Source organism: Vipera ursinii (assembly GCF_947247035.1).
Source record: "Vipera ursinii genome assembly, chromosome: 3".
Lineage (NCBI taxonomy): Eukaryota > Metazoa > Chordata > Lepidosauria > Squamata > Viperidae > Vipera > Vipera ursinii.
Window position 1 is genome coordinate 62,848,286 of NC_139516.1, and position 13,373 is coordinate 62,861,658.

Genomic DNA, 13,373 nt, shown 5'->3' on the forward strand with positions numbered 1-13,373 from the left:
GAACGAAGTAAAAAAAGAGAGCACACTAATTTCCAATTTTTAATTTTTTCTTGTAAAATTGAAAATATAAAACCTGCTCAGCAAAGTGAAAACATTTATGTACATGAGGTCTGTGAATTTTAAAGAAGTCCTTTTATAGTCAAGAAAACATCCCATGAATTAACTGTGATTAAAGGGACCAGCAGTCTTAAATTGAAAACATACTTCTTAAAAAAATCTTTACAAGCATATTTTATAATTTAAATTTATATTTTACTCAAAAGGACTTACACATCAAGCAGTTTTAAATGGTCCTCCTTCTCCCTTAAGAGAGTCAGTTTCAAAGTGCCACAACAAAGGAATAGATACCAACAAATTACACAGTATATTCCTTTATAAAATAAATTGGTAAATACGAGCAGTTGATTTAAATGGACACATAAAAGGTTGCAGATTAAATACAATCAAGGTAAGTCAACAACAATTCTGTAAATACAAAAGGCATTATAAGCATGGTAGACAAAGTAACAATTTAAGATAGACTTAGGTATCTGTGTAGATGGGAGGAATGTGATTTAAACAGTGATCAAAAGTGCCATTTTGGAAAAATCCATTATTCTCTTCAGTTCCATTGATAACTTCTTCTGATATGCTCTCTGCTTCAGAGATGACTTCATAGCCTGGAAATATGGTAAGCATATGAGATATACGAGTAACTATGAGGTAGCAAGAACAATCTGAATTGCAGGCTCAGACTAAATATGATGCTCTACTGTACGTCCCCCCCTTTTTTTAATACAAAAAGGCCTCCTAAGTTGTTTAGCAAGAAAGGGATGGAAGTTGCTTAATTCTTCTGCTTCCTTCCATCTGTCTACTGCAAATCTCCCTCCTTCCCTCTGGTTATCAGGAAGAAAGACATGCAAAACAAATAAATAAACAAACAAAGAGGTGTCCAACAGCTTGGTGGGCTGAAATGCTTGTTTTATGTTTCCCAGAATTCCCAGCTGCCATAACTAACTGTGCCAGTTGGGAACCTGAATACTGCACTCCCAACACATCTGAAGCACATCAGATGGGGGATGCTTGCTGCCCTAGAACTTTAAAACTAATTGGTGCTTCAGTCTACACGGAAAACAATATTATAGCTTCCAGGAATGTGTAATGATGATAAGAATGGCTATTATTTCTTTCTACAGTGCCATTCAATCTGTTAACATGTTCAGTAACCATTCAACTTAAATGTCTACACTGCCATGACCTTGGTAATTATTCTGAATTACCAAGGGTTGGTCATACATCAAATGAGATGTCATACTATTAGAAAGTGGTGACAGTTTCGTATGTACTGGATCAAGTCATGGAAACGGAAGCTTTCTAAAATGGAATCGTAGTGACTGGACTTTTGATTTTGGTGGTGGTGGTGGTGTTCTTTAAATCTCTGAAAAATATGCACCAGTAACAGCAAAACACTGCTGTTAGAGGACTGTCCTTTTTCAGTTTGGATTGTTCATTGGTGAACTGTTGCCTCTGCATTTCACAACTTCATAGCCCTGCAGCTTTACTTGTAACAATCAAGCATTTCTGAAGAACAATGTCTGTTTCTCATTAAATTTCTTCTTTTGAAAGATCTAATTGTTAAGTTTTCTCTTCTTTCATGCCTGTAGAAACCAAGTACGTATGTACATAGATATATAGATACATACATAGACAGACACACACAAACACACACACACACATATATATAAAAACAACTGCCTAATATATAATCAGCCCAGGTTCGAATCTCAGATAAAGGGTATGACTGACTGATGAGAACATAATAAGTTCGAAATGATCATCTCAGCCTCCCAAATTCTTTATTAGCAATTTGAATAATTTACACAAATAATGAGCTGTCATAAGTTGACTATATCCTGTGGATAAGCCTTGAGTCAGGCCAAAGCAGGAAAGAAAGAGTTAATTAGCAAGGTGCATTCAAAAAGCCTTGACAAATTCTTAACACATATTTCCCTTGCCTTCTAGCTAATAAAAGAGAGAAAGAACCTGTGGCTCAGGAAGTTAAAAACAACTGCCTAATATATAATCAGCCCAGGTTCGAATCTCAGATAAAGGGTATGACTGACTGATGAGAGCATAATAAGTTCGAAATAATCATCTCAGCCTCCCAAATTCTTTATTAGCAATTTGAATAATTTACACAAATAATGAGCTGTCATAAGTTGACTATATCCTATGGATAAGCCTTGAGTCAGGCCAAAGCAGGAAAGAAAGAGTTAATTAGCAAGGTGCATTCAAAAAGCCTTGACAAATTCTTCACACACACACACATATTATATATTATATATATTATATATATATATATAAATGTTTGTTAAGCATTCAGAATACACTTGCTTAGTCCCAGACATGGGACAAATCTTATTTCCTGTTTCAGCCTACCCCAAGGCCATCTACAGGCAGTAGCCACAGCAGTGGCAGCTCATATTTGTGTAAATTTTTTGGCTTGCTCCCTTTATTCTTTGTTAGCAAGCCAAAAAATTTACATATCTCTATCTATCTATCTATCTATCTATCTATCTATCTATCTATCTATCTATCTATCTATCTATCTATCTATCATCTATCTACACACACACACACACACACACATACATACATACATATATATATTTACACAAATATATGAACTGTCCGGTGTGACTACAGCCTGTTCGATGGCCTTCAAGATAGGCTGAAAACAGGAAATAAAGATTTGCCCCATGTTTGGGGCCTAGCAAGGTAATCTAAATAGTTAACATTTGACACATATATATGTATGTATATACACACATCATATATACATATATACACATACACATACACACATGAGTCTGAACAACTTCTGCTTCTGTCTGTTTTTAAGAAGAGACTGGACAACCATTTGTCTGGAATGACATAGGGTCTCCTGCATGAGCAGGGGGTTGATTAGAAGATCCCAAAGGTCCCTTCCAACTCTGTTATTCTCTTGTACTGAAGAATGTGCTGCAAAGCAGCTAAGAGTATCAGCATTTTAACTGTAACATCTTATTCCTAGGCTACAATTTACATTAAATGACAGAATTATAGCCAAAAATTGTTGATGCCAGATGCTCCAGCGTAAGCCTATCATGTAAAGATGTGGGAAGGACAAAGGGAGGAAAGCACACCTTTGAAGATAAAAGGTGAAGATGGGGTTAAGGAAAGTACACGGTTCTGGGACTTTTTCCTGTTTCCCCATAATTTCTGAACCATTTTTTTTTCATTTCGGATCTTTTTGGAGAGATTCAAGCTCAGGAGAGATTCTAAGCAGATAGCTACTGAAGTCAGAGCCACTCAGTGCTGAAAAGCATTAAAAACTTCACATGAATAAATTTGAAAATAAATTCATGCACTCTTCTTTTTTTAGAAACTTTTACCATTCAAATTGTCAAAAGGATTAGTTAAAAGAAATACCCTAGACACGACTAAACCATCCAAAGCTCTGAAACGGAAGTATCACTTCCTGACTCACAGAACAGTACTCTGTTGTTGTACATAGCATTCCTAGTAAGCAGTGCTTTTTTTGTAAAGGAACAAGGTGCCGGAACTCACACATGTCATATAACCTGCCTTGCCTACCCTACAAGGTTCTATCCAAAAAAGGTGCTGGAACTCCGTTCTGAGCGTTCTATGAGAAAAAAAGCCCTGCTAGTAAGTATGCTCTTATGTAACATTGGTACTATTAAGAATCCAGGGGGAAAAGACAGAACAACTTAAAGTCTCAGTGTGTCTCATGAGAGCAAATAATCAAATATGGATGTTAAAAGTTGCTTTTAAGGCTCCATCTTATGGAACTTTGTTTTCATTTATGATAATGGCAGCAATACTTTTATGTGGTCAAAAGTAGAAGGGCTTATAAATATCTATAATGGAAGAATGGATGGTGAAGCTGGTGGAATTTGTAGAAATGGTGAAAGTGACAGCAAACAATTGAAATGACTTGAACAAATTTAATTTCTACCTGGAAATCATTTTTGGACTTTTTGTGACAAATTAAAGGAAATGAAAAGTTTATTTGGGGATTTGATTATTAGAATTACATGGGATTATGGAAATAATGTACACAAATATTAATCTTAGAATAAGAGTTTGATATATTTTTACTTACATCTGTACTAAAGAAAATCAGGACATTCTAATTTTTTCTTTTTTATTACTCTTATTATTTTAGTAAGATTTAATATAATTAATACGATTTTGAATATATTGTTTTTTTCTATTTTGATCTTGTACTTTCATTTTTTTTCATTTCTGAGCTTTTCTTTCTCCAAATCTTTTTTCTGTTTATCTTTTAGTTTGTTTGTTTTTTTGAAAATTTATATACGCACACCCACACAAATTTCTCTTCAATGATCCCTCACAAATTACCAAAGGAAATTAATATGAGAATTTATATAACAATATAATAACAAAGCTACCCTGATAGGCACAGATTTATTCTCTGTCTGTAGTGATACTATACTGAGGTCAACTGACATATGACTGATGGACAAATTTGGTCTGGTGATAATTTTTTTTTTTGCCCAAGATGGCGGCGGTCATCTGTTGAGCTCTGTGAGCTCCGTGATGGGCTTTTAAAAATTGGGCAGTCTGGGAAGCCCAACCGAGGCTCAGCAGCCTAACGGGGGGTTGAAGTAGGGAACAGCTGGCTGGCGGGCGCCGCTTTTTGTGGCGCGGAGGCCTCCACCCCCCTGGAATGGCAGCAGCTGCCTTGCGGCCCGAAGATCAGCCGCGGCCCAGCCCAGCGCCTTGGATCAGCTGGCGGGCGCTGTTTGCGGCGTAGATGTCTCCCGCCCTCCTGGAATGGTGGCAGTGGCCTGGCGGCCCGAAGATCAGCTGGCAGGTGCCACTCTCTGCGGTGTGCAGGCCTCCCGCCCTTTCGGAATGGCAGCAGCGGCCGGGAGATTATAGCGGCCTGAAGATCAACTGCGGCCGCGTTTTAATGCCCGGCTGGAGTTTGGAGCAGGGTGCAGTTGGTGGGCGCCGTTTTTTTGGCACGGTGGCCCCCCTCCCCATGGCAGAAGCTGAAGCAGTGAGGAGACAACAGCAGCCTGGAGACCGGCTGCGGACGTGGTCTTGGAACTATAGCTGTGGTGTTTTGACCCGGGACCTTTCTGCTTATCTGCTCATTTTTAATTTTATGCTGGTTATTTATTTATTTATTTATTTAATTGGATTTGTATACTGCCCTTTCCCGAAGGACTCAGGGCGGTTTACAGGGAATTAAAACAAGAAATACAAAAATTAAAAACAATTAAAAAGATTATAACAGTCCCTGAAAGAGTAAAAACCCCAATTAAAATTAAAATTAAAATTCTCAGCCTGGGCCAGAGAGCTCTAAGAGCCAGGTCTTCAGGTCCCGGCGGAATGAACAGAGGTCGGGGGCAGTCCTCAACTCCACGGGCAGCTGGTTCCAGAGGGCAGGAGCACCCACTGAGAAGACCCTCCCCCTGGGCGTTACCCACTGGCAATCTTTTACCGGCGGCACCCTGAGAAGACCCTCCCTGTGGGAGTGCACTGGACGAAGGGAATTTGATGCTGGCAGCAGGTGTTCCCTCAGATATCCTGGACCCAAGCCATTTAGGGCTTTATAGGTCATTACCAGCATTTTGACATGGTTTGTGCCCCTCCTCCTGTGACTTCCCTATTGATAGTCCGGAATGGACCTGGGACCTGACCGTGCTGAGAGGGCGGTTTTGGATTGGCCATCAACCACCCCACTGGTGTGAGAGACCAGTTGGGGTAGGTTTATCCCGGTAGGCCGTACTCTGTCCACCCAGGTTGGATGCCTCAGCTGTAGTGAGAGGGCGGTTGGGGTTTCTTTGCCTGGTTACCGGCTCGGGTGAGAGCGGAGCCGGATTGGTGGACTTGAGGTACTTTCCGGAATCAATATCAGTGTCATCTTGATATTATTTTAATACCATCTGTCTACCCACTTGTTTACAACTGCCCTATGTGGATATTTTATTATTATATGGCTCGGTTGTGTTACTCCAGTGCTGACCTGTACGCCCTCAGGAGGGCTCCTCCCTCCTGGGTACGACCTGCCGCCTTTTCCTGTAATTCCCTTAAGGACGGGCCCAATTGTTGGGACCCCAAGAGGTGGTTGGGCATAGATAGGGGCCTCTGGTGGAAATGTATTAAGAGGCCCCTGGTATGTTTTTTTGCCGGTTGTTTTAAAGGGCTAGGGAGGGGGGGAATGGTAGGGCTAGGAGGGAATTGGGGTGTTCCCCATCAACTGGTTGTCAGTCCGGGCCTGAGATGGCTCCCGGCGAGATGGGGTTGGAGGCTTCTGGTTTTCCTGGCATTGGGGTGGGGTTTCAAATCCCCACGATGATTGGGAACGGCAGCAGGCGGTTGCACGGAGGGCCATATCAACACCTGGGATCGCGCCCCTGCTGTCTTCAAGCGGTGGCGTGCTCCGACCCTCCGGTTGGTACCCGTTTATCCAGGGGTGAGGGGGATCAGGCCCCTGAGCTCAGGCTGATGTACTTTAATGCCAGATCCATAGTGAACAAGGCTCCCCTCGTCCGCGATTTGATCGAGGAGGAACGTGCGGACCTGGCATGCATTACAGAAACCTGGTTGGGCTCAGAGGGAGGTGTCCCTCTGACTGAGCTTTGCCCTCCAGGTTTCTGTGTGTTACATTGGCCGCGGGCTCAGGGTAGGGGCGGCAGTAGTTATACAGGAGACCTTATGTCCGCGGGAGACCACTGTCGTACAGATAGGCGGGAGTCCCTCCTCCTGAGGTGTGGCCCTGGGGCTCAGTTGGGCTTGTTGCTAACATACCTGGCGCCCAGCTATGTGGCAACAGCCCTGCCCGAGCTTCTCAACGCCCTCTCAGGGTTGACGGTTGAGTTTCCCAGACTTATAGTTCTGGGCGACTTTAACCTGCCTTCTCTGGGAGGGTTGTCTGAGTTAGCCCGGAAGTTCTTGGCCTCCATGACGGCCATGGACCTTACCCAAGTAATTCAGGGTCCGACTCATGGGGGGGACACACTCTCGACCTAGTTTTCTTATCTGGGCAGTGGTTTGATGATCTGGGAGGGGGCTCGCCAACTATTGTCCCCCTGTCATGGTCCGATCATCACCTCCTGTGGTTGGTCTTCCGCTATGCCACCCCCCGCTGCTGGGCTGTGGAACAGACCAGGTGGTTCTGCCCCAGGCGCCTAATGGATCCGGAACGGTTCCAGACAGCGCTTAGGTCTATACCTATCCCCCTCACTCACAGCCCGGCTGATGCCTTGGTGGATGCCTGGGAAAGGGCTGCCACCGAGGCGCTCGACCGTGTTGTACCCTTGCGACCCCTGACCCGGCGCAGATCCCAGTGGGCTCCATGGTTTTCTGTGGAGCTCCGGGAGATGAAGCGTCAGAGACAGGGTCTGGAGAGCTGTTGAATCTGACGGATTGTGGTTGAGAGCCGCTATGAGGTCTTACCTCACGGCGATGAGGACAGCGAAGTCTAATTACTTCGCTGCCCTCATCGCATCTGCAGATAATCACCCGGCCGCCCTCTTTAGGGTGACCCGCTCCCTCCTTAATCAGGAGATGAGGGAGGAGCCCTTGCAGGGGCAGGCCGAGGAGTTTAGTCATCATCTTGCAGACAAAATCGCTCAGATTCGGGCCGGTCTGGACTCTGACTGGGCAGAGACTGACGGGGAGGAATCGAGCGGTCTTGAGAATGTCATTTGGAGTGAATTCGATCCTGTGACCCCAGATGAGGTGGACAGGATCATGAGGAGACTGAGTTCCACCACGTGTTTATTGGACCTGTGCCCCTCCTGGCTGGTGTACGCAGCTCGGGAGGAGACACGAGGCTGGTTCCAGGCAGTAATAACTGCTTCTTTGAGAGAGGGTACCTTCCCTACCGCCTTGAAGGAGGCAGTGGTGAGGCCCCTCCTCAAGAAGCCTGCTCTGGACCTGGCTATTTTGAACAACTATCGTCCAGTCTCCAACCTTCGCTTTTTAGCTTTTTCTTTCCACCCCAAACCAACCCAGTGATGCCCTCGACGTGATGTCCCGTTGCCTGGAGGCGGTCTGGGTTTGGATGGGGAGAAACAGGCTTCGACTCAATCCCACCAAGACTGAGTGGCTGTACATACCGGCATCTCGGGAGAACCAACTTTGTCCATCGCTAACTATGGGGGGGTGAGGTGTTACCCCCCGTTGATAGGGCTCACAACTTGGGCATCCTCCTGGATTCACAGCTCAGTTTGGAAGACCATATAGAAGCCATGACCGGGGGGCTTTTGCCCAGGTTCGCCTGGTGCGCCAGTTGCGGCCCTATCTGGACCAAGATGCCCTACGCACAGTCACTCATGTGCTCGTGACCTCCCGGTTAGACTACTGCAACGCTCTCTACATGGGGCTGCCGCGCGAGTTGTGATGGGAGTCTCCCGATACTCTCGTGTAACGCCTCTTCTCCACGAGCTGCATTGGCTTCCAGTTGCCCTCCGGGTGAGATTCAAGGTGCTGGTGATGACCTATAAAGCCCTAAATTTTATTTTATTTAATTTTAATTCCATTTATATCCCGCCCTTCTCCGAAGACTAAGGGCGGCTTACAAGCTTAGCAGTAGCCTTCATTCTATGTATATGCCTGCTTATTAGGGCTTTCACACACACACCAAGCGGCATTATTACAAAGTCAGCTTAATTACCCCCAACAATCTGGGTCCTCATTTTACCTACCTCGGAAGGATGGAAGGCTGAGTAAACCTTGAGCCTGGTGGGCCCGGATTATCTTAGGGAGCACCTGCTGCTGGCATCAACTTCCCATCGTCCTGTGCGCTCCCATAGGGAGGGCCTCCTTAGGGTGCTGCCGGTCAGGGAGTGCCGGCGGGTGACCCCCAGAGGGAGGGCGTTCTCTGTGGGCGCGCCTGCCCTATGGAATGACTTACCTGTGGAACTCCGGACCGCCCCCGACCTTCGTTCGTTTCATCGGGACCTGAAAACTTGGCTCTTTGATCTATCTGGTCTGGACTGAGGGGTTTTAAGTTTAAAACTTTGTTTTAATTTGTTCGGCTACTAATTAATTTATTTTATTTTAATTCTATTTCTATTTTAACCTTTATATTGTTTTTTAAACTTTGCCCTGTAAACCGACCTGAGTCCTTTGGGAATAGGGTGGTATATAAAACTAATAAAATAAATAAATAAATAAATAAAGATAAATTTTTCATTAAAGTTTTCTTTCTACTAAACAGAATCTCAAGTGAATCATTCATGAATATTGGGGATAGTCTTGGGAAAGCTGGAAGGAAGTTGAGAAAAGGAAAACTATTTTGTTCAATGCAGTTTTAAAACCTGTACACTAAAGTATTTAATCAAACTATCCTTTTAAAAATCTGACAGGATCTTATATGAATGCAACATTTGGCTAATATTATAAAGATCAACATTTCCTTTATGAATGTTACTGTAAATATCCTTAAAAAAATTGCATGTTTATTTCTGTAAAATGAATGCTTTTAGCTTAAAGTCAGGTAGTCAAGCTATAAAACCAAGCAAATCTTTATGTATAGTCACTGCCAATTTGCAATTCTTTCTAGCATATTCCAGTAATATTAGGCTGGAGCAGATGTGCCATACTAATGCAATGATATCACAGCATCTGTCCGATTCAACTAAGTCCCCCTTCTTTCACATAACTCTAAAATACATTTATTAGTTGCAACCTCTGATAAAGCCCCTGTGGTTTAAAAGGAGACAATTAAAGAACCCAGTTCAGAATCTAGGGGGAAATGTGACTTATCTTGTGTCTAAAAATGTAGATCGTCTATCTGTAATGTTTTTGTAAGGAAGAAAGTCCAACTAAAATGACAGGAATATAGTCTAAATCAATTACCCGTTGAAGCTACAGGTGCACTGAGGATGTGATATCCATTTTGTCGCAGAGGGTTACAGCAATGAGATTCTCCTGATAGCACATCACTACTGAAAGATGAGTCCATTGTTCTGTAGCAATCTCCGTAGTGGAAGCAATTTTGTATAGAGTGAAAGCTACCTTGGTAACCTGCAAACAGAGTGTTCAGACATTTAGAAGAATGCAACCGGCTTGTTTCTGAAACTGATGCCCCATTCAATACACCTTTTACGTGAGCAAAAGCCAGATTCAAAGTCTGGCATCTGGCAAACACCCTGGTTTAGCAGGACAGCAAATGAATCAAGAAGCATATTGCCCTTGATCAGCATTCCCCAATGGGCCACTGTTGCCTAGTAAAGTTTTTAGCTACATGAACAGGGATCTTTTTATTCCATTAATACCAAATATTTTTCTCCTTTGCAGTGCAATGATGTTTCAGGCCAGAGTTGTCTAATATGGTCAGCTTCATCTCTGTTGGTCCTCTATTTTATTTTTTTATATATAATGGAACAGCAATTTTGGTTTCAAATTATTTCTCTTTTTAACAATTCTTTCCCTAAATTACTGCATTTCATCCAATATTTGAAGTTAAGGCTCACAGACTTTCCCATTTACCATAACTATTATCTGTCTATTCTCTGCTTGTATGTTTTTAATTTTTACCTATTGTTAGCATTTGCAGTCATAGTGGACTCTTTAAAAGGTCCAACACAGAAACTGAACAGCTGGATGAGATTTTTTTTTCCAAAAATGATGTTTGGCAGTTACAATAGCTGGGTTATAAATTGGCTTTGCCAATTACAGTGTTTCAGTGATTACAAGTTACCCTGTGGAGAAGAGACAATCCAGTGAAACCTTTTTGTAGTTGTTGTTTCATGATAGCATCTCTACAGTGAGATTTTTGCACAGAGGTATCTCCTGCTTAAAAAAGAATATTCCTTTGGCATAGAAGGATTTTTTTTTAATTTTCAGGCTTTCCAAGCAACTTGATTGTTCTCATTTTTCCTGAAAATATAGCTCCCAATCTACTGTAAGAATGATTCAATTTGGTTAACTTCCAAGGCTCCCCTGTCTTCAGAATTAATACCAATAATGAGTGATGTCACAGTGCAGAAGTTTCAAATGAGCCTTGCCAGCACTTAACCGAGTTATATCCATCATCAACAATGAAATTTTTGTTTTTGTTATTCCGTTTGTTTTTAACTGCTCACAATTTGTTGGCCTATGTACCTTTCAAAACGTAATAGATGGTAACAGTAGGAGCTTAAAGTGACGTTCGAATCCTATAGCTATAGTGCAATTAACCACATGTGGTTTTGTGCAGAAATCTGAAGACATTTCTAAAAGATCCATTTTTAAACTCTTAAGGGGCTAAAATATGAACCATTCCATTAAACTGTGTACAATAAAATGACTATCCCCTGCCACATTTCCTTGTAAAAAAAATTCACAAAACATTTCTATTTATGTTAAGAACTGTAACACATTTTGGCAGCTGCAGCTAAGATGTCATTCACACTGCCACCAGCACAAGGTCCAACCACGAGGATTGCAGGCATTCCTTCAGTTTCTCAGATTTAAATCAAATCTGTGGCAACTAATTTCCAAAGAAGAATTTCCTAAACATACTGTCGGTTTAAATGATCACTGTTAAATATTTTATGTGGAATAAAATATAGAAATACAACAGTTAATAAAGGAATCAACTATGTTCCAAACATAACATTCAGCTATAATTTTGCTATATGTGATCTATAAAAAAAAAGTTGTAGTTAACCACATCATAAAATATGCTGGTTGCTCCTATTTCCCTCAAGTGTCAGCCAAAAAATCTGAAGCAATTTTAAACGAGTGATAGAAGGAGTAAAAGTATTGGAATATGCCTCCTAAATGCCAATCCATTTGTGTCATTCCTTCTAATGTATGAATATAAATAAGTCAAACTCGTCAAATTATATAAAGTTTCTATGCAAAGACATCACGTAAGATATAAATAGATGTACTACTTCATATGATCGCCAAATTCTTTCAATTTATAATAATTTCCATCTGGATCTTACTTTAGTTAAAGTCATAAATTCTACTGGAATTTTGTTCTCATCCATTGTCCAGGCATTCATATCCCTAACATGTCCGGAGATAGTTCATTTGAGTTATTGTACCAAAAACAGAGTAGAAATACAAATACGCCTTTTCTTTTACAATAACTTTATAATTGATTTTGCAATTGGATGACTGTTCTTTATAATTTTTCGGCTTAAATTGAGTATGTATGTCTGCTAGCAGACACTGATTAAAAATGTATTCAGCTTGAATTTGAAAGTATTAACAGAAACAGAGTGAGATTACCACAAATGACATGTTGGTGTTTGTCTGAGTTGACAATTACTACTTTTAAAAAACCCTATGACACAGAACAATTAGGGAAGTGCTGTCTTCTCCAAAAGCCTCAATTCAAGTTATTTTTTTTTCCTTCTGTTGCACTCACAAGCAGCTAAATTTTATCCTTGAGGTTCCATGTTACTAGCTTTTAGTGATGCATTTCAAACCTGGCACTTTTCAGATGTGTTGGAGATAATTTCCATTATCTCAACCAATCTGTTGGATTGGTAGACCTGTGTATCTCTAAATTGCCAGATTGAGGTAATGAGTTTTGTTTATTATTAATTTTTTTAGCTTTCATTTATTACAGCAACAAATAATGTGTTGCAACAAGCTCCATTTTCTCTTTTTGACAGCTTAGTTATCTTTTCGTTGACAAAATGTAGTTTATTAATGTAAAATATATTGTAGCCTCAGGTGCTTGAATTTGGATATATCAAAAGTTTGAATTACCTTAACGAAACAAAGGCAAAACCTACTTTCATTCTTTTAATGGGCAATCGGGAAGAGAAACAGAAGGTCATGCAGACTGTAGCTGGAAAAGAAGCCTCAAGACTGTCCTCAACTAAGTGTAGTCCTCAACTTACAACCACAACTGAAACCATAATCTGTGTTGCTGAGAGAAGCAGCCGTTAAGTGAGAGACCACATGACCACTTTGCTCAACAACCACATTTTTAGCACTCTTGGTTGTGGTTGTTTAGAAAACATGTGGGTTGTTAAGCAGCCAAGGTCCCAGGTAAGGAATGTGGGGTGAGTCAGGGAGGTAGGGGAGATCCTAGGAGGCTCCACTCTGGTGCTGAAAAACCTCGCAAGAACAAAGATAAATTGAAGGTTAAGAACTAGCTGTATTTCCAGCCACAATTTAACTACTGAATCAATATAGTAATGTAATTTCTTACATGCTGAAGTAATTGTCTAAACTGGTTCTCTCTGCAGAAAAATGGAGTACAAAATCTATTCATGTAACCAGTGAAGGACAACAAACGTAATTAAAACCATACTAAAATTACTCCAACAGTAAAAGGTAAAGGTAAAGGTTCCCCCGCACATGCGTGCTAGTTGTTTCCGACTCTAGGGGCCGGTGCTCAT

The 13,373-nt window shown here is 41.6% G+C and overlaps 1 protein-coding gene across 1 annotated transcript in view; it reads right to left on the reverse strand.

Annotated features, from left to right (window-relative positions):
• Positions 1-416: 416 nt before the first annotated feature.
• GLIS1 (GLIS family zinc finger 1) overlaps positions 417-13,373 on the reverse strand; it is a gene marked incomplete at its 5' end in the record, with an annotated part of 249,980 nt that continues 237,023 nt past the window's right edge. The window contains 2 exons of the mRNA XM_083359025.1: positions 417-659; positions 9,883-10,050. Of these exons, the coding sequence (XP_083215151.1) occupies positions 523-659; positions 9,883-10,050 (305 nt within the window). The 3' untranslated portion in view covers positions 417-522. The remainder of the gene's footprint in view (positions 660-9,882; positions 10,051-13,373) is intronic.